Source organism: Chrysochloris asiatica, unplaced genomic scaffold (genome assembly GCF_000296735.1).
Source record: "Chrysochloris asiatica unplaced genomic scaffold, ChrAsi1.0 scaffold00122, whole genome shotgun sequence".
In the NCBI taxonomy this organism is placed as follows: domain Eukaryota; kingdom Metazoa; phylum Chordata; class Mammalia; order Afrosoricida; family Chrysochloridae; genus Chrysochloris; species Chrysochloris asiatica.
The window spans coordinates 3,416,434-3,443,990 of record NW_006408640.1 but is presented as its reverse complement, the minus strand read 5'-3'; the positions used below and the strand labels follow the sequence as shown (position 1 = coordinate 3,443,990).

At 39.8% G+C, this 27,557-nt stretch overlaps 1 protein-coding gene across 2 annotated transcripts in view; it reads right to left on the bottom strand.

The window, feature by feature from the left end:
- GNAL (guanine nucleotide binding protein (G protein), alpha activating activity polypeptide, olfactory type) overlaps positions 1 to 27,557 on the bottom strand; it is a 248,630-nt gene that overhangs the window by 141,014 nt on the left and 80,059 nt on the right. The window contains exons 1-4 of one of the 2 annotated variants that reach the window (XM_006868692.1): positions 15,573 to 15,810; positions 15,199 to 15,271; positions 14,254 to 14,308; positions 13,980 to 14,099 (exon numbers count right to left, since the gene is read on the bottom strand). In XM_006868692.1, coding sequence (XP_006868754.1) covers positions 13,980 to 14,099; positions 14,254 to 14,308; positions 15,199 to 15,271; positions 15,573 to 15,714 — 390 coding nt within the window. In that variant the 5' untranslated portion in view covers positions 15,715 to 15,810. Of the gene's footprint in view, positions 1 to 13,979; positions 14,100 to 14,253; positions 14,309 to 15,198; positions 15,272 to 15,572; positions 15,811 to 27,557 lie in introns of those variants that run through there. The other variant, XM_006868693.1, reaches the window with a different exon arrangement.

Sequence of the window (27,557 nt, the reverse complement as noted above, 5' to 3'; positions counted from 1 at the left end):
AGATGGAGGGTCAGAGAAAAAGAGGAAGACCCCCAACAAGATGGATCAGCCAGGTGACATCATTGATGGCGTCAAGTGTGGCGGCGGTAGTGAGGTTGGCCCAGGATCGGACATAGTTTTGTTATGCTGTGCATGGGGTCGCTATGAGTCGGTTCCAACTCGATGGCACCTGACAACAACATGAATTCTAGCCAAGGCTTAGTGCTTCCCCAGACCTGCTGTGACACGAGGCTGTTGTGCTTGAGAATGGTCCTGAGTCTGTGATAAGGATGCTAAGTTTGAGAGCAGTGTTTCCTTCTCTTTTCTGTGCTTTTCTTCTGAGCCCATCTGCAGCCAAATTCCAGTCCTACAGTGTGTTACCCTCCCTTCTCAAACTTCAGTGAATAAAAAACATTTCAGTTGGATTCTCTAACTCTCACTCTACTTCCCAGTATGCACTTTCTGCTCTACTGAACCTGGTTTCTTCCCACATGGTCCTTAGTTCTTGCTGCCTAGCTTATGAAAACTTTACTCACTCAGAAAGTCTCGCCATATGCATTGCTACCTTCTCTCCAAAGAGCTACAAAATGTTGAGTCTACACCACACACACAAAAAAACCTAAAACCAAACCCACTGCTTAGAGTAGGTGCCAACTCATAGTGACTTCACAGGACAGAGCAGCATGGACCCACAGGGGTATCAAGGCTGTCAATCTTTATAGGAGCAGACATCCTCATTTTTTCCCTGAAAAGTAGCTGGTGGGTTCCAATCACTAATCTTTCAGTTAGCAGTCCAATGCTTAGCCCACTGTGCCACCATGTCCCCTTACATGATATCTGTGTTGTTGTTAGGTGCCATTGAGTTGGTAATGACTCATAGTGACCTTATGCACAGCAGAATGAAACACTGACCAATCCTGGGCCAACCTCACTATCGTTGCCAAGCTTGAACCCATTGATACTGCCACTTTGCCCATCCATCTCTCTGGGTGCCTTACTCTTTTTCTCTGACCCTCCACCCTACCAAACATGATATCCTTCTCCAGAAACTGGTCCCTGTCTGAAGTACAAGAGATGAAGTTTGGCTATCCTGGCCTCCAAGGAGCACTCTGGCTGCACTTCTTTCAACATAGATCTGTTGGTCCTTTTGGCAGCTAATGTCACTTTCAATATTCTTCTCCAACATGATGCCTATTGTTCTTTAATTCTACAGCACACGTGTATTTGGTCTCTTTTGTTACATCATAAATTTCTTATCAAAGATCACAACTTATTCTCTAATAAGTGGTGGGCATGTGGTAAATACTTGATTTCAACACACACTTATTAAGCATAACTACATGCCAAATGCTGTACCAACCAATGAAGAGCTGATTCCTACTTGCAATAAATTCATAGATAGTGGCCAAGTTCAACAAGATTAGCCATAAAGTGAGCTTTCAGAATAAAAGTACAAGCATAAAAAACTGAACATTTCAAATTATGACACATAAATCTGCTTTATAAGTAAGTTTAGCCTTGTTGATTGGAAGAGCTTAACAGGGAATAGATAACATATTTCCTTAACCATTTTAATCAATAGACATGAATTGAGTACTTACAAAGTGCTGGAGAGGACCTTTTGCAAATGAGTATTTAAATAAAGACAACATTTCAGCGCAGTATGCAGAGTGTATTGTTGGAGTTTTGTTTCCAGGTGGAGGAAGAAGCAGCAAGAGGCAGGGTTTTGAAGGAGTAGAGCATGTTGTTGTTGTTAAGTGCCCTAGAATGGATTCTGACTCATAGCAACCCTGTTCAGGGTTTCCAATGAGCTGCCGGTGAGTTCGAACCACCGATGTTGCAGTCCAGTGCTTATCCTACCATACCACACCAGGCTGACAGAAAGGAGGAACAAAGGTGTGGTATAAAGGTAAGCATGTCACCTAGGAGGGAAAGCACACAGGGTCTTTCCTTAGACACAAATACAAAATAGGTCTGTGAAGTCAAAATAGGAGGGGGAAGAACAGAATGGCTTAAAGCCATGAAGGAAGAATATGCAATGGGTACAGAATAAAAGAGAGATGACATGTAGCATGGTTCAAGAAGGGGAGAGGAATCATCCCAGTCTGCCAGACTGAACCTGAGGATCTAAATGCTTTCCAAGTGTACTGCCTGGATGTTTACTCAGGTCAGCAGTACATCTGTGATCCTCCTCTCAGTGACAAGGGCTGAGCCTCCACACTGGGAAACTGCCAGACTTAAAGGATGCCTGCTACAAGCATTACCTATATCCATCATCCAGTACGCTGGTATTTTTTCTCAGCACTCAGTTTCTATATAATTTATTTTAATGTTGGATTTTGTTTGAAAAATGCTTACTTGGAAATTCAGGCTAGATACTGTTTAGGCTAGAAAATGCTAATAAGATTATCTGCAATTAAGGTTTATAAGTGACTCCTATTCACTAAGAAATAAAAATATATTTAAAAGATTGCTCTTTAAGGACTCTATTGACTGTAATGTTACATTGGCTGCCCCCAAAGATGAGAACTGGTGGGCTGGAGCTCAGGAGAAGGGAGACTCTTCATTCCATTGCTTTGTATGGGTGAATTTGTGGCATACAAAGATATTTCGTATTCAAACACATTGGAAAAATGATATCACTCTGTGCAGTGAGAATTTATGCATAAAATTGATTTCACTCAATCTACATGCCATAATAAATGACAGGATAAAAGCAATACAGAATTATTTTAAGGGGTTAAGTATAAAACACATTCATGGATGACATTCTCATGTAAACCCCCTCCCCAAAAGGAACATTCTGAGGAATAACTTCATTATTCTCTCTTGAAATCTTAGTGACTTTCCTCACAAACCACATGTATTGACTCATTTAAGTCTTAATTTGGCATAAAAATAGCCTACTCACATTGCTCCTTCTATAGCTTCCTGAGAGAGAACTGAAAAGTGCAAAATGTTTTCTCTCAGAGTTACATAAAACTAAAAATAATAAAGCCAAATTGCTCTCATACTAAGGTTTTTAAAATGCCGCATTATTCATTAAAGACCATGTGTCCTTAGAAATGAATGTCTCTTGTTTGGTAAGCCATGCAACAGATATCGTAAACACTCAAATTCAAGATGAACTTTGAAGACAAAGTTTTTCTGTTGTTGTTGAAACTTTGATGACAACACATTCTAAGAATTAATAAAGTCTGTTTCCTTAGCTACTTTGTGATCCTTAACTCCTCCCCCCCCCCCCACACCCCCACCCCCCCAATACGGTAAAGCTCCTTAGAGAAAAGTTCTGTAGCTCAAGCTCAGATTTCTTGATGTGCCAGTGAAAATAAGAGAAAGTTGTCCTGGCGAATCTTCCACAGGCTTTTTATTACTGAATACGGAAGGATATACCTTTGATTACATGTAATTTGATTAAAAACAGCCAGATGAACTTGGGAAACAGCTTTCTCTCTTAAGTATTATGTTTAAAATGTATTGTTGTTACTACTGTTAAGTACTTTGGAGTCGTTCTGATTCATAGCGACCCTGTGTAGGGTTTCCAAGGAGCAGCTGGTAGGCTTGAACCTCTGACGCTGTAGTTAGCACCCAGTGCCACACGAGGTGTGCTAACAATGAAGTGGTTCTGATAAGAACAGGATATTTATAGTCACAAAGTATTTACTTAAAATTTACTTATGAATTTCCAAAGGAAAACAGATATCTGTACAGGGGAGAAACGTGGCAGACCTTGCCTTAATTAAATGATTAGCATTAATACAATATATATACTAAAATGACAGAATATCACTTCATGCTATTCCTGTCAAAGTTTATGCACTGAATCTACTCATGAAGAAGAAAGAAAAGTTGAAGAGTTGTTCTAAGGTAAAGGTGATGGTAGTGTGCTGTGCAGTTGGTTATGACTTATAGCAACCCTATACAGGGATTCTGAGGCTGTAAATCTTTATGGGAGCAGAAAGTCTCATCTTGTTTCCACAGAACAGGTGGTAGTTTCGAACTGTTGAACCTGAGGTCAGCAGCCTGATTCGTAACCACTACACTAATAGAGCTCCTTGAAGTAAAGGAGAAATAGAAATTAAATGTGATGCTTGATCCTGGATTGAGTTACTGATCAGAAACATCATCATCATTTTTATTCCTGTTATTTCACTTTATTATTATTGGGGCAGTTGGCAAAACCTGAAAATGGTTTATAGATTACACAATTGTTATCAGGTGCCTTCGAGTATTGCATTAGTTGAATGTTGTTGTTAAGTGTCATTGAGTAGATTCTAACTAATCACTACCTGTACAGGGTTTCTGAGGAGCAGCTGGTGGGCTTGAACTGCCAACCTTGTGGTTCACAGTCCAGTGCTTACCCTACAGCACCACACCAGGAGTCAACAGTATTGTATTAATGTTAATAATTTAGATAACTGTATTATAGGTGGATATCCTTATTCTTAGAAATACACACTGAAGTATTTAGAAGCAAAGGACATCATGTCTGCATCCAACTCCCAAATAGTTCATTTTTAAAATGTGCTAGTACAGATAGAATGAGAAAGCAAATGTAGCAAATGTTAGTTATGGATTAATCTGAGTGAAGGATATATCGGGGGTTCTTTTTTTATTTTTGTATCCTTTTGGTAAGTTAATAAGTTAACATTTGTTGCTGTTGTTGTTAAATACCATTGAGTCAGTTTCAACTCATAATGACCCTGTGCAAGGTTACCAAGGAGCAGCTGGTGTGTTTGAACTGGCAACCTACACATTTATTAGGAACATCATTATAGTATTTCGAAGAAACAAAGTAAAATTTAAAATAAAGTATCTGTATTGACTCAAGTATGGTTATTGTATCTAAATAAAAATATTTTGTTATAATGATAAAAATTCTTATTAGAATATCAAATGTGCAAAATAATACATAATAGCAATAATTCTCAAAGGAGTTTCATTTCTTCATAACAGTATGACAGAGGCCCGGAAGCAGGTTATTAGTAGGGGCAATCTTCTTTGTCCAAAGGCATGCAAACTCTCAGAGCACCATTTCAGTGTCAGCTCAAAAAAGAATAACTTCCTTAAGAACTCAGGCATCATCTTTCTAAGACAGACTGCATGTGTCACTGCCTGGCTAAGAAACCTGATTGCTTCTCCATCACCTTGAGGAAGAGGTCCCCACTCCTAGACTAAGGACACAAGGCCTTTCTGAATCTGGCCTGTTCTCCACACCAGCTGTATCTGTGTTCCATTCCTAAGTGCTCTTAGCTTCCCCCACACACCCCTACCCCAACCCAGGGCTTGTGCATGTCCCTATATCAACTTTTTCTCTTAGTCCAAGTAAGACTTAGTTCACGATGAAGCTGGTTGAGTGGTGCCCCTTCTCTGTGCTCCATGAAACTCCTGTAAACACCTCTAATGTAATCTACACAGTGGTATCCCCTTGATTTGTTTGTAAGTCTGTTTTCCTCTTTAAATAACAAGCTCTTTGAGGGAAAGTTCTGTTCTTCATTCACCTCAGTACCTACAGGTACTCAGTAAATCTGTGGACTGAATGTCAAGGAAGCAAAAATGGCTGACAGGCCCTCTTACAAATCAGCCTGATTCTCTGCTTTGTCTACAGCAGCATGCTCATCCTCAGTTTTTCGTAATCAAAGCCTTAGGGATCATCAGTATCATCCTGACTGTTATTTACAGCCTAATGTTATGAGTCCTTCATCTGGAAGAAATACCCAGGAAAGCCATTTTACATCTCTGCCCAGTGCCTGAGCAGTCCACAAAGCTGCCTAGTAAATTAACCAAACTTGCCTGTCTTTTTCCCTAGCATCACGGTGTCACCTGGAGCTACAGTTTCTCTGCAGCTGTCAGACTACCTGGTATCCAAGACCTCACAGGCAGTCCTTTTCCAACACACACCTAAGCTCTAATATTTAAATTGTCACTTTTACAATTCCCTATGAAACCAGTGTGACAGTTTGGGGTTTAAAATGTAAGCATGCTCCACTTTCAGCAAACGTCAAAAAAGAAAGAAACACCAATGACAAATCAGATGTGCAAATTAGAAAAAAAAAAATTATTCAGTTTTAAAAGACTCTTTTCTAAGGATTTTTAAAACCAGAGATTATATCCTAGGGCATTTGAAATATGTTATTTCCAAAAATTCAAACTGCTGATACCTTCCTGAGAAGACACCTATTACCCCTATTACATGGAATGTGAAGCATTCCAGTACCAACTCCCCTTGGGGGCAGGTTTTATGGTATTGCTCACCTTTCTATTGCTAGATGGCAGGAAGTAAGGGAATGCTGGGTTGAGAGAATCACCTAGATATTTGCTGGAATTTGTGGCAAAATTGGAGCAGAAACTCTAGTCCCAGAAAATAAGTAAAAAAAAAAAAAATCAACAAAAGATCTGGCAAATTCAGGTTAATTCTAGGCTGCTTTGGAACATCAGAAGGGTGACACAATGATCAGTAAAGATGGGGGAAATAAGGATGATTACGATCATTGGAAAGAAAAAAAATCTGACTGAAATCAAGAAGACAAGGAGGAAGCAGGTACAATCTGGGGACTGCTACTGACAGAGACCAGGTCCAAGTCAGCCAGCCTGGATGTCTGACAGAGCTCTCAGCTGGGACTTGTGCTCTAAGAGGTAAAAAGACCAAAAGATTCCCAGCTGGGGGCTAGTCCATAACCTAGCTTCCCTTTGGGATAACTTAGGTACTCCCACCAGTAATGTTAGCGGCATTACAGGCTTCTGCTCTTAGGCATGGACTGTTGTTGTTATGTGCCATCGAGTCAGTTCTGACTTATAGTGACTACGTATGGCTTTCTGAGAGCATTTGGTGGGTTTGAACTGCTGACCTTGCAGTCGCCAGTCCAGTGCTTATTCTATAGTGCCACATCAAGGTATGGAATACAAAGGATTATTACCGTGCTGGTTTGAGGACTCCTGATTGTGCAGGAGATTAAGAGTTGGCCTACTACCACAAGATCTGGGGTCCACACCATAAGAGAGAGACGAGGCTCTCTGTTTCTGATAATAGACCATAACAGAAACCATAACGGACAATTTCAGTCTATACAGGGTCGATATGGGTCACTGTGAGTCGGGATTGACTCAGCGGCAGTGGGTTGGGTTTGGTTTGAGGCAGGGAGTAGCATGGAATTAGGTAGGTGTGGGTGTTGTAGGTAAGGGTCATCTGTGGTTGGTTTGCTTGCATCAGGCAGGCAAAATAGGGAGAGGAGGTCTATTCTACCCATTCTGTGTTCTTTCACAGAGTAGTGATTACGACTTCAACAACCACATCCCTACCCTCGTGCCCGGACCAGTCTCTGCTTTAGATATGAATTTGTTTCATTCTCATAACCACCTCATGAAGCAGGCACGCTTTGTCCTTCTTGGTGTGGCACTATGGGTTAATGCGCTGGATTGCAAAGTTGGTTTGAACCGCAAGGTCAGTGGTTCAAGCTCACCAGCTGCTCCTTGGAAACCTAATACAGAGTTGCTATGGGTCAGAACAGACTTGACAGCATTTAACAACAACAACAGATGAAATGATACAGCAATGAAATCATCTCTGCCAGATCACCCAGCAAATGGGGGGCACTATTAGCACAAGGCCCTGATGGCTCAAATGCCAGGTCCTTGGGCAGTGGCCTCTCATACACCACCCTTCCACCATGACAGCACCATGTATTTACATGTGACATTCTTAAATAAATTCATTAAGATACATTGAGGCATTTTTTTATATTGAACTATCTGATTTAGAATTCTAAATATACTTCTAATTTTTCTTCTTAACTTGAAGAACTCTGAAATTTAATTTTAATGTTAGTATGCATTCTATTCAAAAGTTTTTTTGCTCTTTTTTAATCTACAGGAAAATAAACTTAAGACCCTCAAAGAACTGGATTGTGACACATTTTCTAAGAGTCCTTTAAGAGAGTACTGTATTTAGTAAATTAATATTATAATATCTTTACCATTAAAATACTTGATTTAGCTCAATTTTTATATTAACAAAAACTTTTTCCAATCATATTAATGTCACCAGTAATATAAAGTAAAATTTGTCTTAATGGCATTTTTTGTGAATATAATCAAAATATAAATCTAATAATAGCATACTACAGTTATTATATCATCCCCCTCAAAAATACAAAACAAAACAATGTCATCAAGTCATTTCCAACTCATAGCAACCCTATATAGAGTGTCCAAGACAGTAAATCTTTATGAAAGAAAACAGACTCATCTTTCTCTCGAAGAGTGAGTGGTTGGTAATTTTGAATTGTCAACCTTGTAAACAGTTTCTTGAATATGCATTTTCCCAAGGTATAGCTCTGTATCTAGATCCATACACAGTGAGTTGTACATTGGGCTGCTAATCAAAAGATCCGGAGTTGAATCAACCAGCTGCTCCTCGGGAGAAAGATGAGGCTTTCTGCTCCTAAAAAGATTTACAGCCTCAGAAACCCTATACAGTGTTTCTATGAGTTAGAACCGACTTGATGATAAACAACAACATATCTATCTAGCTAGGTATATGACAAAAATTCCTGGGTGGTTTAAATGGTTAAGCCATAGACCAATGGAAAGGATAGCTCTTCAAACCTACCCACCTTGGAAAATAATCCTGATATCTGCTTCCTAAAGGTCACTTCCTAAAAATCCTATGAAGCAGTTCCACTCTGCACACATGGGGCCTCATGAGTTGGAATTATGAGACAGTAACTAACAACAACAAAAACAATTTATTATGATGATATGATAACATTACTGAGATTATAATATTAGTATCTAATCTTATCTATTGGAGTCCTGGTGTGGCCATGTGGAGTAAAGCATTGGACCACAAGGTTGGGCTGATCTTCAAGATTGGCAGTTCAAACTCACCAATCATGGCCCGGAAATCCTATACAGAATCACTCAGTCAGAGCCAAATCAATGGCACTCAACTACAACAATCTTATCTATTAAGTAACAGAATATTTCAGTGCATCATAGGATAAATGTGCTGAAAATTGTGTGCATATTAAAATAATAAATAGCATTTCAAGAGGATGATTACATTTACATATTAATGTTCTTATTCATAGAACTCTCTATTGAGTCCTGGTGTGGTGCTATAGGATTAGTACTGGCTTACTAACCATAAACTAACCTCAAGGTTGGCAATTCAAACCTACTAGCCACTCCTTGGAAACTGTATACAGGATCACTATAAGTGGGAAACTACTCAACGGCATTTATATACTTTGTGTGAGGTGAAGCACTGGCCTGCTAATGGAAAGGTTGGGTGGTTCGAAGCTACCAGCCATGACAGGGGAGAACGATGAGCTGGTCTGCTTCCATAAAGATTTACAGCCTTGAAAACCCTAGCAACACTTCTACTCTGTTCTAAAGGCTCACTATGAAATACATTCTCATTTGATGTAAGCATAGGTCATATGACAACAGATTGTTTGGCTTAAAAAAATACCAATAATAATTTTAAAAAGCATTACCTCTGAAAGAGCAACATTTTTATGTGCTGATTCCAATTTTTTTTTTTTTAGTTACTCATAATTAATAGTAATATTTGATAATAATTTTTAAACTAACATTAACATATCTACAAAAATATGTGTTTCCAAGGGAAATGATTTTGATTAAACTCAAAAACAACTTTCACAAATTTCCTTAGGTAATACTCATGGGACTTAAGCTACTGTTTCAGAATTTGGGATGAAATATGAGATCACTTATCACCTGTGAATTTATCATGAACAGGAGATGGTATTTGTTGTTAAGTGCCTTTGAGAAGGTTCTGACTCATAGCAACCTTTTTATAAGGTTTCTGAGGCAGGAGCAGAAAGCCTCACCTTTCTTCTTCAGAATGGCTAGCGGGTTTGAACCGCTGACCTTTTGGTTTGCAGTTCAGGACTGATCTTACTGAACCACAATGCTCCCATGGGACTAATTAGTACATATTAATTCTGATTTCTCACTGTAGGTCTGCTAAATTAGAAGCATATGTAAGAGGTTTTATGATGATTTTTTGACAAACATAATACACATTCAAGAACTCAGATTCACAATGTCTAAATGTGAAGTTGAATAGGGATACCATTTGTGGTTTCATTAAGTACTTTGTAGTTTTTGGTGACTTCTCCAATATGTAAATTATTACATATGACTGAAAACCACCATACAGCTCTAGTTGTGGAAATTGAGGGATATATTGTTGTTGTTAGGTTTCATCAAATTGGTTTGGACTCATGCACAACAGAATAAAGCACTGCCTGGTTGTGTGCCATCCAAACAATTGTTATATTTAAGTCCATTGCGGCTGCCACTGTACCAATCCATCTCAATGGGAATCTTCAACTTTTTCGATGACCCTCCACTTTACTAAGTATGATATCCTTTTCCAGGGACTGCTCCCTCCTGATAACATGTCCGAAGTATGAGAGACGAAGTCTCCACATCCTGGTTTCTAAGGAGCATTCTGGCTATACATCTTCTAACACAGATGTTTGTTCTTCTGGTAATCATGGTACTTTTAATATTCTTCGATAATACTATAACTCAAATCCATCAGTTTTTCTATGGTCTTTTGTATTCACTGTTCAACTTTCACATGCATATGAGGCTACTAAAAATACCATGGTTTGTGTCAGGCACACCTTAGTCCTCAAACTGGTATCTTTGCTCTTGAACACTACATGGAGATCTTTCTTGTGCAGCACAATTGCCTAATGCAATACATCATTTGATTTATTGACTGCTGCTTCCGTGAATGTTGATGAATGATCCAAGCAAAATGATGTCTTTGACAACTTCAATCTTTTCTCCATTTATCAAGATGTTATTTATTGATACATTTGTGAGGATTTTTGTTCTCTTTACATTGAAGTGCAACCCATACTGAAGGTTGTGGTCTTTGATTTTTTATCAGTTAAGTATTTAAGTCCTCTTCACTTTCGGCAAGCAAGGTTATATCTTCTGCATACTACCGGTTGTTAATGAATGTTTCTCCAATCCTGGGGCCATGCTCTTTTTATACACCCCAGTTTCTCAGATTATTTGCTCAGCATACAGATTGAATAAGCATAGTGAAAGAATATAGTCCTGGCACATACCTTTCCTGATTTTAAACCATTCAGTGTCCCCTAGATCTGTTTGAACAACTGCCTCTTGGTCTATGTACAGGATCCTCATGAGCACAATTAAGTGTTCTGGTATACTCATTCCTCACAATGTTTTTCATACCTTGTCATGACCGACACAGTCAAAAGCTTTTGCATAGTCAAACAAATACAAGTATCATCTTTCTGTATTCTCTGCTTTCAGTCAAGATCCGTCTGATGCTAGCAATGACATTCATTCCTAGCCCCACGTCCTCTTCTGAATCCAGCTTGAGTTTCTGGCACTTCCCTGTCAATGTACTGTTGTTGCCATTTTGTATTATCTTCAGCAAAATTTTACTTGCATGTGATATTAATGATATTGTGTGATGATATCTGCATTCTACTGGGTCACATCTCTTTGGAACAGGCACAAATATGAATCTTTTCTAGTTGGTTAGCCACGCAAACTGTCTTTCCAATTTCTTGGTGCAGATAGGTGAGCACCTCCAGTGCTGCATTACTTAGATGGAAGATTTCAATTTGTATTCCATCAATTCTTACAGCCTTATTTCTCACAAATGTCTTCAGTGCAGGTTGGACTTCTTCCTTCAACACCATTGGTTCTTGATCATATGCTAGCTCTTCAAATGGTTAAACATTGACCACATCTTTTAAGTACAGCGACTTTGTGTATACCCTCCATCTTCTTTCCTTCATTAGTCAGTAGTTTGCCCATGGAGTCTTTCAATATTGTAAGTCGAGACTTGAATGTTTTATTCAGTTCTTTCAGCTTGAGAAATGCTGAATTCTAACAACTTCTTCAGTGTGAAACTGATCAAACATGTAATCAAGATGTATTGATAATTACTGGTGATTGGAATGCAAAGGTTGGAAATAAAGAGGAAGGATCAGTTGTTGGAAAATATGGCCTTGGATACAGAAACAATGCTGGAGATCACATGATAGAATTTTGCAAGACCAATGACTTATTCATTGCAAATATTTTTTTTAAACAACATGAAATGTGATTATACACATGGACCTCACCATATGGAATACATAAAAATCAAATTGACTACATCTGTGGAACAAGACGGTGGAAAAGCTATCATCAGTACAAAAAGACCAGGGGCCAGCTATGGAATAGACCATCAATTGCTCATATGCAAGTTCAGGCTGAAACTGAAGAAAATGAAAACAAGTCCACCAATGACAAAATATGGCTTTGAACATATGCCACCTGAATTTGGTGTCCGTCTCAATAACAGGTTTGATGCATTAAACTCTAATTAATGAAGACCAGTAGAATTGTAGGATGACATCAAGAACATCATACAGGAAGAAAACAAAAGGTCATTAAAAAGCCAAGAAAGTAGGAAAAGACAAAAATAGATGTCTGAAGAGACTGAAACTTGCTTTCCATTTAGAGATGCTAAAGCAACTGAAAGGAATGAGGAAGTAACAGAGCTGGACACAAAATTTCAAAGGGCAGCTCAAGAAGACAAAGTATTAAAAATGAAATTTGCAAAGACTTGAGTTAGAAAACCAAAAGGGAAGAAAATGCTCAGCAATTCTCAAGCTGAAAGACCTGAAGAAAATATTCACCCTTGACTTGAAATATTGAAGGATTTCATGGGCAGGGTACGGTGGGGTTTGTTGTGCATATCCTCACTGGCCTGTAAGTTATCTCTTTACCTCCTTCCAAGTCACTCCAGTTAAACAAAGTTTAGTAAAAACAGTCACTGCTGGGCCAGCACTTAGACAGCTGATGCCTCGGGCCCTCTTCTAGTTGAATTGCTATCCTAACCCCTCGTTTTCAGATATTCTAGACATCAGAATTTCCAGAAATTCTAGCTGCATTAGAATGCAAATCAGAAGTAAAACCACCTTAGAGGATGCAAATGAATGCATTTTTTAAAAAGTAATTCTTTAACCATTATCCCAATACAGATCCTTCTGGACAAGGTGGGTTACTGCAGAGAGGGAAGGCTTAGCAGGTGTTTACTGTCCTTCTGTCAGAGCAGGGACAATGGTCTATCTGTTTGCATGTAACCATTCTCTCAAGAAAGGCATCTGAGAATGGAAAATGTCTGAAAGTCACTGTGGTAAGCAATAATAACTGTGAAATAAGGATATGATGGGTGCACACATACACACATCCAAATAGGATCTTTTGGCACAACTACTAACAAAAATAATTTTCCAAGTAATTAAAAATATATATATATTCCTCTGAAACACTTTTTTTCAAGTTACTAAACAACAAGATTTTTAAAAGAAATATATGTCCACTACACAAGAGAAATAAAACAATATATATATATCCCTTTTGCATAAACAATACTGGCATCTAAGTGGTTAGGAAAGTGGTCCTTAATAATGCAGATGTGACTAAAACTAGATTTTTGCATTATATAATAAACATTAAGAAGGGAAGCATGTTACAATTGTAGCATGCATACTTTTCTCATTTGATTGACGGATATATATGGTAAGAGTAAACTGAATTCTGTTTTTTATTATTCTCATGGAGGCAATTACATAAGGTATTGTTCTCCCTGTAGTTTCTATTCTCTTGTTTTCTGTGAAACCGATTACAGTTAATTAAAATATATATATATATATATATAGGAAAAAGCACTCTCATTATTTCTTAAAGGAATGCTGTCTTCCTGATTTTCAACCTCACCAATACATTTTAAAAAAGCAATTCTTAGATTCCTATTTCTTTTAGTGTTTTTAACAAGTGAAAAAAATTTGGCATAGAAGCATTTAGAGAGTTAGATTTCAAAGAAAGTTAATTGTGAATTCATATTAGCATTGGTTCTCAGTAAATAATTTCATTAGAAAAGGTTCAATTTTTCACCATTGAAAATATTTAAATTAGCATTTACTTACCTCAGAATATTCGAAGTCAGTGATAGGGGCTATGCTCTTAATATAGTCTGAGCGAAATTGGTTCTCAGGGTTGGCCAGTGGGACAGGGGGTATTATAGTACTCATTGCTGAAACAATTGTCTAAAATGGAATAAAGATAAAATATGTTCTTAGATAACATAATATTAGGCTCTATGTATGATCATCTAAAATACATAATTTTTGCCTGAACAGTGTTAGAGGACACACAACTTAAACTTTTGAGCAAACAAACATGCTTTTAAAAAGTCCTTACCACAATAGCATCTTTAACATTTTTCCGGATGTCCAGAATTTTCTGTTTCTTTTCCCTGTATTAAAAGAGAAATTTTATTAATTAACCCTTAGCATAGACTCTCTCTAAAACCCGTTAATGGGACCTTACATTTCCAATAGTAGGAATGGACCACATTGGCTTCACTGGAGGTTAATACCAACCCCATGTCAATATCTAAAAAGTTTTTTATCTGTCAGAGGAAAACATTGCCTTCTCTAACTTGTACTCATTTACTTTCAAAGCATATTTCCATGGACATTTTTCTGAGGACAGCTTTGAAGAGCAGAATGCACACATTACAATCGATAGTTTTAAAAATCACAAGAGTTTACATCTAAACATGGTGAAACTGTTATGACTACTGCATATGCAGTTAATACTTGCAAGTATATTTTATTTATTTATCCATATGTTGATCTGGACTATGAACCACAAAATGGGAGGTTCGAGCCCACCAGCTGTTCCGTGGGAGAAAGATGAGACTTTCTGCTCCTGCACAGATGTACAGCCTCGGGAATCCTATACAGGTGGCTATAAGTGGAACTGACTTGATGGCACGTAACAACATAATAAATTGAAATATACACAAACAAATGATGTTATAGCAAACAGTATATGTTGAGATATTGGAAAAGTGTGCTTAGAGGAGGACCAAAACCTTGAGTCTATCTAATAAATCACATTCTGTTTAAAAAGTGTTTGGCCTTTTTTTTTGGGGGGGGGGGGGGGGGGGGGGAAGGCTAGACATTACCAGAAAAGGATCTGTTTAAATATACAAAATTCAACAGTTAGTTTTTGTTTTGTTTTGTTTTTTTCCTTAACAGTATACTCAGTTGTGAACTTGACTGGAGAAAGCCTTCCTGGGAAACGAAGTCACAAAGTTTGTATGGAATTTGGAAGCAAAACCAAGGTAGCATTCCTTACTCTGGATTAAATCCGTTGACGTGCAGGATCCTCATTTGTTTGACAATAGTGCTTTTCCCAGACTCACCGGCTCCTGAAAACAAACAAATAAAACACCACTGCCATCTATATCTCCAAACCGCCATCACCATCTCTTGTTGCCAACCCAAGCCCAGCAGTTATCCTACCCTGATTCGGGGCTGGTGATACACCGTGCATACACTGTCAGAGCTAATCTTGGTTTGAGGAACTTGCCCCTGATTGCCGCGGCCGGGTCCAAGCTGTCTCTCCCCACCCGGCTTCACCAGGTCGCAGACTGATCTGGGTACCCACGTTGTGCCCTAGATGCCCGGGATGCGCTCCGTGCCGGGGGCCAGCCGACACTCCCGCCTTACCCAACAGCAGCAGTCGGTGGGTTGCTTTATAAGCAAGTCGCTCTTTTTGCAGCTGCTTCTCAATCTTTTTGTTGGCCTCTCGCCGCTCTTTTTCATCGACACCCTGGTCTTCTGCAGTCTTGCTGTTGCCCAAACATCCCATATTTGCCCGCTTGGTTGGACGTCAGCCACAGGAATTTGTACAAAGCGAGATAGATCTGCGGAGATCAATGGGTTTCCGCCGCGGTTCCTCTCTCCTTGGTGTTGAAAGAGATTCTCGGGTCTCTCCGCGCTTTCGGATGGTCGCAGGGGTCCCCTCCCAGTCCTCCCTTTCCGCCGCAAACTCTCAACCACTGAGTGGAAGGAAGACGTCCAGGGAAAACGCTTCAGAAGGAGAATTTTAAATTAACCTGCTGGACCATTAACAGACACCGTACAGATATGGAGCCGCAGGCAAGCGCGCCGGGCTCTGCGGAGCAGGCGGGGCAGCTGCGCCCTCCAAGCCGGCGCGCCTCCGCCCGCCCCGCCCCGCCCACAGCCCGACTCGGCACCGCCTCCTCTGGCTGTAAACTGCTGCGCAGGTGGAGCCTGCCGCGAGTCCTGCTATCGACTACGGTCTTCCCAGTGTGCCTCTCAGACTGGGTCGGCAGGTCGATGGCACTGAGCCGGGTGCTGCAGACGTCCGCAGCGTTCCCGGTGCTACCTAAGTATATGCCTCGGGGTCGCCTTGGCACCGGCAGGTGAGGGCGTGCCCGGGCCAAACATATTCTAAAAGGGGGAAGGATCTGTAAGAGGTTCGCCAGTCACCCGCCTTTGTTCCGGTAATTGACGATTCCAGCTCGCCCACGTCGCCGCCTTCCTTAGCCTCCTGTCTTCACCTCCAGCCCCCGCTTTCCCTTTGCAGTTCTCTGCACAGCTCCACTTCTTTCTGGAAGCCACTGTGGACTCGAATGTGACATGTTGGTGGGCTGCCTCAAGAACTTGAGATTCGTCTGTCACCAGTCTTTACTACTGAGTGGTCTCTCATGCTCGGATGGCCACCACCAACCCTGACCAATAGAAGGCGCGGGTCGCCTCTGCTTGGCACTTGCTTGCCTTCTGCTGAGCTCCGGAGTAGGAGGCAAAGAATGACACTTAATACTGGGAAAAAGTCACTCTTCGTGTGGATTGTTACACAAATTAGTGGTCTCTGTACCTACAGTCCTGCACACTGTTTTCTGTCCAACGCTGTATTCGAATCCCTCCGATTTCCTTCAAAGGCCAGCCTCTTGCCTAGCATTCAGCAAATGGCCAGGTATGGTCTTTCCAGAGACCACACAGTCCAAGTAACTCCCTTCCAGAAAACACCTCCCTGCTGCTTGTTGCTCTGCCACCTGTGCTTGGGGGATAGTCCCTTAAGGTCCACAGCTGCACCTCTCTTCTTGTCTACTCTAGCCATCCGTTGGTTTCAACCTCTTCTTTTCTAGGCCTGTTTTCCTCCACCAAACAAACAATCTCCCATGCAGCAGACCAGGAAAGGTCTACTGCACTGACTTGTATTTCTACCCGGGTTTTGGTTGTTAAGTGCCTTCTAGTCGGTTGCAACCCATAGCGACCCTATAAAGGGTTTCCGAGGATCAGCTGGTGAGCTTGAACCACTGACCTTGCAGTTCAAACGGCTTTGCAGTCTGAAGCATTAACCCACAGCACCACACCAGGACTCCTGTTGAACCACACTGTAAATTCTCTCCCAGAGGCTAGGTCTAACAGTGAGCTGTGACCTTCACCTGATGTGATGGGTAAGGAGCAGCTCTGAGGCCTCACGGAGATTCCTCTTCTCTGGCTCCCACAAACATCCACAACTGACCTGCTCCCTCTCTGACTGACTAGTGGATCTCTGACTCTTCCCAGTTCCACACAGCCTTTCTTCCCAACACAGGTTTTCTTGTGGATTAAACGTATATTTCAACTCCTGTATTCACAGTGCACACTACCCCCACTACTGAACACAGACACCACCTCTGCCACCATGTTAGTCCCAGGATCTCATTTACCTGCCTGGGACTGGCCCCACCCTGCTCCTCCCTTACCCTCCACTTAGCCACTCTCTCTGTAAACAGGGCTTCCGGTTATGGAGTCATCCAAAACTCTTCTGTTGTAAACCCAGTTACTATGCCAGGCTGGGTAAATTCCTAAAGATCTGTCTTGTCCTTTCCACCCCATCTGCCACATCTGACCTAAGCTCACTACTTCTAACCTGGATGTTGGTTGTAGACTTCCTGACAGAGTGTTGACACAGTGACACTACAATTCTGGCCACATCACTGTACCCACCATCTATATCCCCATTGGCCCAGTCCTTTAAGACTAGGAGGCTGTAAGCCTCTCTGGCTTCCACTCTCATATTTTTTCTCTTTCCAGCTGTGTGGAACTCCCTGAGTTCTCTATATCGAGCCTGGGATGCAATACATACTGTTCTTCTCTCTGGCATGCTTTTGGTCCCTTTCACTTGGCTACTTCCTAATGACCTTTCCAAACCCAAACTGATCCCCACTTCACAAAGTTGGGGTTAGGCACCCCTTCCTAATAGTCTAAGAGAGCCCCAGTGGACCCTGCCCCGTCACCCATGACCTCATTCAGTAATAGTCTGCTTAGGGTTCTGTCAAAATATCACTCAATTGTGGGTTCCTTGAGGGCTGGGCTGAGTCTGCCCTTGGTCCCTCATTCGGAGCCTGGGTGCAGAAGCAGCTCTGTGAATGTTTGCTGAATGGGAGAATTAACTCAAGAAAACCAAAGATATGCTCAAGGTGTGGAGGCCTCATGAAAGGAATTTCATAATCAAGTTTTAGATTCATAAAATATTTTCCCATGTCATTCTATTTTGAAAATTCACATACTTTTAAAAAACAAAAACAATAAATACCTCTTTTGACATAGGTAGAAGCAAACATACATTGTAATACTTTATTTTGAGCTAGTTTGAAAGTTGTTAACTCTGTGGAAGAAGACTATTATTTAACCAGTTATCACACCTCACACCTTGTGAATGTACTAACTCATATATTTACACATGGCAGTATCTACCCAGCTTGTGTGTACCTTGACAAATAGGGAAGTCAGAAAGTGAGAAAGGGATTAAAAAACAGCACTGTAGTGGGATGTTTATCATGATTTGTCTAATTTTTAATGTCAAGATTTCTATAAATTGTTAGGGAGAAGAAAAGAGGACAAAACAAATCTCATGAAAACTTATAATACAATTATTAAGTTAGACTCCAGAAGCCACACTGATAGTTATTGTAAAAATACAGCAGAAGATTTTCACTTGGTCAGGTCTTGTAATTATTTAATTGTAACGGTTAAAAGTAATTGTATTTGGAACTTCAGAAGGACTAGATAAGCTGTTGTGATTAAAAGTATATTAAGGTGTACCTTAATATACCTAGCAAATTAATACACCAATAATGTAGCCACCACTACGCGTACAGGGTCGCTTTGGGTCGGAACCGACTCGACGGCACTCAACAACAACAACAACAACAATGTAGCCACATGTAAAATAGCTTCTAGTTATTGAGTGATTATTGACATTGAGCTAAATCCCTTACATGGGATAGTTTATTTAGTATTTACAATATTAAATAGGAATGGTTATTACCATAATGAAACTAGAACTTTACAGGGGCTACTTAGGATGATGTATGTGGAGTCTTGCTCTAAAACCCTTACTATGTGCCTACTATGCTAACCACCCAAAAACGAAACAGAACTTTTTTAAAGAAAAAGGTAAGGCCAGTGTTTAGTCTATTTTCAGGTAGGAGCACAAGACACTTAAAAGCATAACAAAACAAACCAATCATTTGGCCTTTTTTGATTCTGGGCTTTGAAACAACACACATCTGTGTTTTAAAACATGAGATCAGAATCCAGAATCCTAGCCGGCTCGCCATATAACCAGGAGTTGCTGGCAGTGCAAGTATCTATTGCCAGGCAACCAGAGCATAGCAGCTGAGGTCTATAGAACCGTACACCCCATCACAGAGATGTGGGCGGCCTGAGGAGCCCAGGATCAACAGAAGGTAGATGCAGCACCATTGAAGCAGGCACAAAGGGATCCTGTCAAGACAAGACGTTGTTAAAAGGCACAAACTTGGGGCAAAAGGATGACATTAAAGAGGTGTTTTCCTCACTCATGTTGATGTTTAAGGTATACAAGGTGTTTCAAAGTTTTAGTGCATTCCAAAGGTGTAGCACCATAGGATCAGCACTGGACTACTAACCAAAAAGTCAGTGGTTCAAACCCACCTGTCACTTCTCAGAAGCCAGTGGTGATGAACCTGAAGAATTCTATCAACTTCTTCTGTCTGAAATTGATCAAATATGCAGCCGAGATGTATTGAACTAGGCAAAATTGAAGCGTAACAATGAATCTGGAAAACACCTCATAGTTTGGATGAATCTGGAGAATATTATGTTGAGTGAAATTAATCAATCACAAAAGACAAATATTGTATGAGGCCATTATTGTAAAAGCTTAAGAAAGGGTTTCCAGATTAAAGAGGCATTCTTTTAGGTTACCAGGAGTGGGAGGAAGGGCAGAGTAATTCATAGGTTAGAGAGAGGGTAGACACATGTTAGCTTGGGTGATGGGGAGGGCAATATAAAAGAAGGAGGAGGACAATATACAGGAAGATGGAGGGTGGCAGAAGAATAATGAAGATATTTGAAGACACAGGGAAGTATGCATGGCCTAAAGGGGATAAGGGAAAGTAGTGATATGTACACAACCCTGGAACAACAGGGTCCTGGGCACAGATACATCGAAGAGACATAGTGGATCTCTGACTGAATGGGTGAGGAAGGAATAATGAGACATAAATATTTTTATATCCCACAAGTATATAAAAGTTTGGAAGAGAAAAATGAAACATTCTTTGATGGGTTCCAGGGTTGAGAGGAAGGGAGAGTAGTTCACTGGTTATAGGGTAATACATATTAACTTGGGTGGTGGGAAGACAGCATACAAGAAGGGAAAGCAATATACAAGTAGAAGGAGGTTGGCAGAAATATGATGAAGACAGGTGAAGATATAGGCTAAAGGAGACAGAGGTAAATGGTGATAGATATACAACCACAGAACAATACTCTGCAGGTGGATATATAGACAGAAACACATGTTGAATGATTATGGGAAGAAGAGTAGAATGTGTGAAAATGTATATGTATGTGTGTGTGCATGTATATATATGTGTATGTGTGTATATATGTATGTATACATTTATGTGTCCCAGAGATATACAGAGTGTGAAAGAGGAAATTGGTACATGAGTGTTTACCTTTCCTGCCAACACCGTTGTGAATGTGGTGATGACAAAGTGGGAAAAATTATGAAAACTAGATATCATCAAACATCTTAAAGTAACAGGTACATGACCCTGGGGGCTCAGTACCAAAGTAAAAGAACAAAATGCATTGATAATTATTGATGATTGGAATGTCAAGATTAGAAACAAAGATGAAAGATAAGTAGTTGAACAATATGGCCTTGGTGAGATAAATGATGCTGGAGATTGCACGATAGAATTTTGCAAAACCAATAACTTCTGCATTGCATAACTTCTTAAGACAACATAAAAGATGAACATCACCAGATGGAATCCACAAGAATTAAATTGACTACTTCTGTGGGAACAGACAGTGGAAAAGCTCAATATCAAGACCAGAAGCAGACTGTAGAACAGACTATCAACTGCCTAAATGCAAGTTCACGCTGAAGTTGAAGAAAATTAAAACAAGTCCATGGGAGCCAAAATATGACCTTAAATATCTTCCACCTGAATTTAGAGACCATCTCAAGGACAGATTTGATGCATTAGACACTAATGACCAAAGACCAGAAGAGTTATGGGATGACATCAAGAACATCATACGGGAAGAAAGCAAAAGGTAATTAAGACAAAAAAGAAGGAAAAGACAAAAATAGATGTCAGAAGAGACTCTGAAACTGGCTTCCCAGTGTAGAGATGCTAAAACAAAAGGGAGACATGAAGAGGTAAAAGAGCTGAACAGACAATTTCAAGGGGCAGCTCAAGAAGACAAAGTTGGGTATTATAATGCAATGTGCAAAGACCTGGAGTTAGAAAAACCAAAAAGGAAGAACAAATTTAGCATTTCTGAAACTGAAACAACTGAAGAAAAAATTCACGCCTCGACTTGAAATATTGGAAGATTCTATGGAGTCCTGGTGTGACACTGTGGGTTAATATGCTGGACTGCAAGGTTGGTTAGAACTGCAAAGTCAACAGTTCAAGCTCACCAGCTGCTCCAGGGTCACTATGAACCAGAACCTACTCAATAGCACTTAACAACAGCAATGGACAAAATGGATTCCTGGTATGGCGCTGTAGGATCAGACTAGACTGCAAACCACAAGGTCAACGGTTCAAACCTACCAACCATACACAGGGTCGCTATGAGTAAGAATTAACTCAATGACACTTAACAACAACAAAGAGGCAAAATATTGAATGATGCAGAAAGCATAAAAAGAAGATGGGAGGCATATACAGAGTCACTGTACCAGAAAGATATAGTCAATGTTCAACATTTTAAGAGATAGCATATTATCAAGAGTCAATGATACTGAAGGAAGAAATTCATTATGCACTGAAAGCATTGGCAAAGAACAAGGCTCCAGGTATTGATGGAACACAAATTGAAAGCTTTCAATACACTGATGCAGCACTGGAAGCACTCACTCATCTTTTCCAAGAAACTTGGAAGACAGCTATGTGGATAACTGATTAGAAGAGATCCATATTTGTGCTACTTTAAATAACTGCACAAGACCTCTTTAAAGTACTGGAAAGCAAAGATGTCAGTTTGAGGACTAAGGTGCACCTGACCCAAGCCATAATATTTTCAATAACCTCATATGCATGTGAAAGTTAGACGGTGAGTAAGGAAGACCACAGAAGGATTGATGCATTTGAGTTATGGTTTTGGAAGAGAATATAAAAAGTACCATGGACTGCCAAAAGAACAAAAGATCTGTGCTGGAAAAAGTACAGCCAGAAGCTGAGATGGCCAGACTTAATCTCTCATACTTTAGGCATATCATGAGGGATCAGTTCCTGGAGAAGGATATCATGTTTGGTAAAGTGGAGGTTCAGAGAAAAAGAGGAATGTCGAGGACGACATATGCAAGCACTGAGAAGCTGTGGCCCTGTGACAAGATGGATGAAAATCCAACCCCTGGGGCCCTCCTCAGGATTACAAGCAATGGACCCTGAGGGCCAAGGAAGTGACTCCCTGAAGTCCTGGGTTCATAGGTTTTTGCGAACTCACTGGTGGGCTACCTCTGTATAATTTTCTTTGGTCTTATTGTTCATTCTAACTCCAATAATTGTAGCTTCTGAGAAAATGGTTTCTTATGTGCCTCTCTTGTCTCCACTGTGTTGGCAGTTCGTAGGGTCCTGGGAACAAATCTTTTTGAGGAACAAGCAATAGCGACCTGGGATGCATGTCAGAACTGCATCTTGATATTAACTTGAAGCATGAGCTTTTGGTGTCCATATACATCAATGGGACCAAAACCTCTCTAAAGCCGAAACAGTAAAAAGTCTCCTCAGAGGACTCAGAAAGGCCAGGAACAGGTATATTGGGAGTATGAGAAAAAAGTTTTTTACTCAAGGTTTGTAAATAAAGTAGATTGGTAAATTCTAGGAGTATTGATTAGAGGACAATAGTGGCAGCCCCCTCAAACCGCCTCTGGGTATATAACCCAGATGCTCTCCTTCCTCCTGGAAGTATAGGGAAATGTGATGTAGCATTTAGATGTAGAGTCTGAAAAAAGGAAATGGAATGTGGAAGTGAGACCTCACCTTCTTAGAAAGGTTGAGACTCGTCTCTCATCTTCCCTGGAATTATAAGAGTAAAGAAGAAAGAATTATTAGTTGATAAATGAAGCCAGGTATCTGAGATCTTGCTCACAAACAAAAGCATGAGCTTTTGTTTGCAAAGTATACAAAGACGGCTTGACTCCCTTCAAAAACCTTACTTTAAGCCTTCTATGACCTTTTAAATCCTTTTCACCTTTACCCATTAGAGATTAAGTGCTAAAAGTATGTTAAGTATCCTTGAGACAATTGTGATGTATATTTTAAAATTTGTTCCTGTGAATTATTGTGTCCTATTTTGAATGATTAATCTTATCTGAATTATCACATCCTTCCTTTGTGAAAAATCCCTCCCTGAAAAAAGAAAATAAAAGACTGAGGTAGAGTGAGTGCTGGATGCAATGCAATGCAATGCAAGGCAATGCAATGTTTGCAGACCAGCCTGCCTGTCAGCTTGCATCAAATTTGTGTATCTGTCTTCTTTGTGTCTGTTTTGTCTTTCTCTTTTGCCACCAGATCTCCCTACTTTGTGCAACCCACTCTTCTGTCGAGGCGGGACCCCAACAGAGGAAGACCCCCAATGAGTTGGATTGGCACAGTGGCAGCAGCAATGGACTCAGGCATATCAACTATTGTGTGGTTGGTGCAGAGCCGGGCAGTGTTTCATTCTGTTGTGCATAGGGTCACTATGAGTTAGCTGATTCGATGTACCTAGCAATATAATAATTTTATCTCTTTTCCTTTTCAGTGTCTTATAAAAATAATCTATGTAGATTAGTTTCCATTTTTAGCAGCAGATTATTTTCTAGCAAATTATTTTCTGTTTTTCCATGATTTAAGCAAATAATCCAAGAAGCTGGATTATATAAAGAAGAAAGTGGCATTAGGATGGGAGGAAGATTCATTAACAACTTGCAACATGCAGATGATACAATCTTGCTTTCTGAAAGCAATGAAGATGAGGATTTAAAATACTGATGAAAACAAAAAACCACAGCCTTCAGTATGGACTGCACCTTCATATCAAGAAAACATAAATCCTCACAGGTGGATGAATACATAACATCATGATAAATGGAGAAAAGATTAAAGTTGTCAAAGACTTAATTTTCCTTGGATCCATAGTAAACATGCATGGAAGCAGCAGTCAAAGATCAAATGATGGATTTCACTAGACAAATCTGCTGCACAAGACCTCTTTAAAGTGCTCAAGAGCAAAGAATGAAGAACAAGGTGTGCCCAACTAAACCCATGGTATTTTTAATAGCTTCATGGGCATGTGACACTTGGACACTGACTAAGGAAGGCCATAGAGGAATTGATGTATTTGAGTTATGGTGTTGGAGAAGCATATTTAAAGTACTGCGGACTGCCAGAAAAACAAACAAATCTGTGTTGGAAGAAATGCAGCCAGAATGCTTCTGAGAAGTAAGGATAGCCAGGCTTTGTGTCTCATACTTCAGACATATTACCAGGAGGGACCAGTCCCTGGGGAAGGACATTTATGCTTGGTAAAGTAGAGGGTCACCAAAAAAGAAGACCCCCAATGAGATGGCTTGACACTGTGGCAGCAGCAATGGGCTCAAATGTAATAACAGTTGTGCATATGGTGCAGAACTGGGCAGTGCTTGGGTTCTGTTATGTATAGGGGTTGCTATGAGTTGGAACCAATTTAATGGCACTTCACAACAATTATAATGAGCACATCAAAAATGCCATGATATGTTTCCCTTTATTATATTTTTAATGCATAGAAAGTTTTCAATTTTCCCTTTACATAATAATCTGCAATCAAATATTTTATAATTTATTGAATAATTTATCTTTTTTTGTTTGTTTGTTTGTATATCTTTAACTAACCTACAAACCTGATGCTGTTGATTCAATTCTGACTCATGGCGGCCCGATGAGTTTCAGAGGAAAATTTCATTCCAGAGGATTTTTAATATATGTGATCTTATGGAAGTAGATCTGCAGACCTGTCTTCCACGCACAGCTTAGGGATTGAAACCACCAATTTTTAGTGGACTTCTGGTATAAGCACTCAACCATAAGGTCAGCAGTTCAAACTCACCAGCTGCTCTTCAGAAACTCTATTCAGGGTCTCTATGAGTCAAACTGACTCGATGGCACTTAACAACAACAACAAAGTCAAGTGTATGACTCCTGATGTATAACTGTAGAATCAGCGCTAGACTTTGAACCATAAGGTTGGCAGTTCAAATCCACCAGATGCTCCTCAGAAACTCTATACAGGGTCACTATGAGTTGGAACTGTCTCAAAGACTCTTAACAGCAACACTAAGTGTAAACTGTTTTGCTACCCTACACCGTCAGTCAAAGTCATAGTAAGCAGCTTTCAGGAGTGCCTTTCATAAAGGCCAGTGATGCCTTCTCTATTAACTGACAGCTCTCAACACCAGCATGAGAGGGGATCTCTCACTCTACTCCATGCCCAAAACACAGAACTGAAATATCCCCATTAGAAAAAAAAAAAAGTCTATGCCACAGATAAGAATTTAACTATTATGTTAAAATTTACTATCAAGTATGTTTTTTCAAAACCCAACAAGATAAAGTATCATAAAGCAAAAGAGGCAAAATCTGAAAACAGAATAAAACCTATAATGTATTACAGTTAAAAAAAAAATTGTGAAAGCCATCAAACTGTGCCAGGTTATGAGGGAGAGGCAGTGGAAAATGCAGATTTCTAAATGGTTAGCATAGCATATAGCACCACCAATCAATCACCTGTCAGTTTGTCTTACTTTGGTGGCTTGTGTGTTTCTGTGATTCTGAAAGCTATGCCACTTGTATTTTAAAAACCAGCAGGGTCACCTATGGTGGACAGGTTTCAGATGAGCTTCTAGACTACGACAGACTAGGAAGAAGGAAAAATTACTTCTGAATTTTTAGTTACTGAAAATCTTATGAATAGCAGTGGAATACTGTCAGCACCAGATTATTGAATACTGAAACATGATGAAGAACATCAGAATATTGTCAGATATAGTGCCAGAAGATGAGCCCCTCAGGTTAGAATGCACTCAAAATGCAACAGGGGAAGAACTGCCTCCTCAAAGTAGAGTTGACTGTGATGACACAAATGAGTAAGCCCTTGGGACCTTCATTTGCTAATGGGGCACAACTCAAAATGAAGAGAAACAGCTGTAAAAATCCATTAATAATCGGAACATGGAATGTAAGAAATATGAATCTAGGAAAGTTGGAAATTGTAAAAAATGAAATAGAATGTATAAACACCAATATCCTAGTCATTAGTGAGTTGAAATGGACTGGTATTGGCCATTTAAAATCTGACAATCTCATGGTTTTACTATGCAGGGAATGACAAATTGAAGAGGAATAGCATCACATTCATCATCAAAAAGAACATATCAAGAGCAGTCATGAAGTACAACGCTGTCTGTGATATAATAATATCCATACATCTACAGGGAAGACCAGTTAATACCACTATTATTCAAATTTATGCACCAACCACTAAAGCCAATGATGATGACATTGAAAATTCTGCAAACTTCTTCAGTCTGGAATTGATCAAACATGCTAACAAGATGTGTTGATAATCATTGGTGACTAGAATCCAAAGGTTGGAAACACATAGGGAGGATCAGTAGTTGGAAAATATGGCTTTGGTGATAGAAACAATGCTGGAGATTGCATGATAAAATTTTGCAAGACCAACTAATTCTTCATTGCAAATACCTTTTTAAACAGCATAAACGATGACTATACACATGGACCTCACCAGACAGAATACACAGAAATCAAATTGACTATATCTGTGGAGAGAGACAGTGGAAAACCTCCATATCATCTGCCAAAACAAAGTCAGGGACAGACTGTGGAAGAGTGGAACAATTGCTCATATGCAAATTCAGACTGAAGCTGAAGAAAATGAAAAAAGTCCACAAGAGGGAAAATATGACCTTGAGTATATCCCACCTGAATTTAGAGATCATCTGAAGAACAGATTTGATGCATTAGACACTAATGAGTGAAGACCAGAAGAGTTGTGAGATGACATCAAGAAAGCAAAAGGTCATTGAGAAGACAAGAAAGAAGAAAAAGACCAAAATGGATGTCAGAAGAGACTCTGAAACTT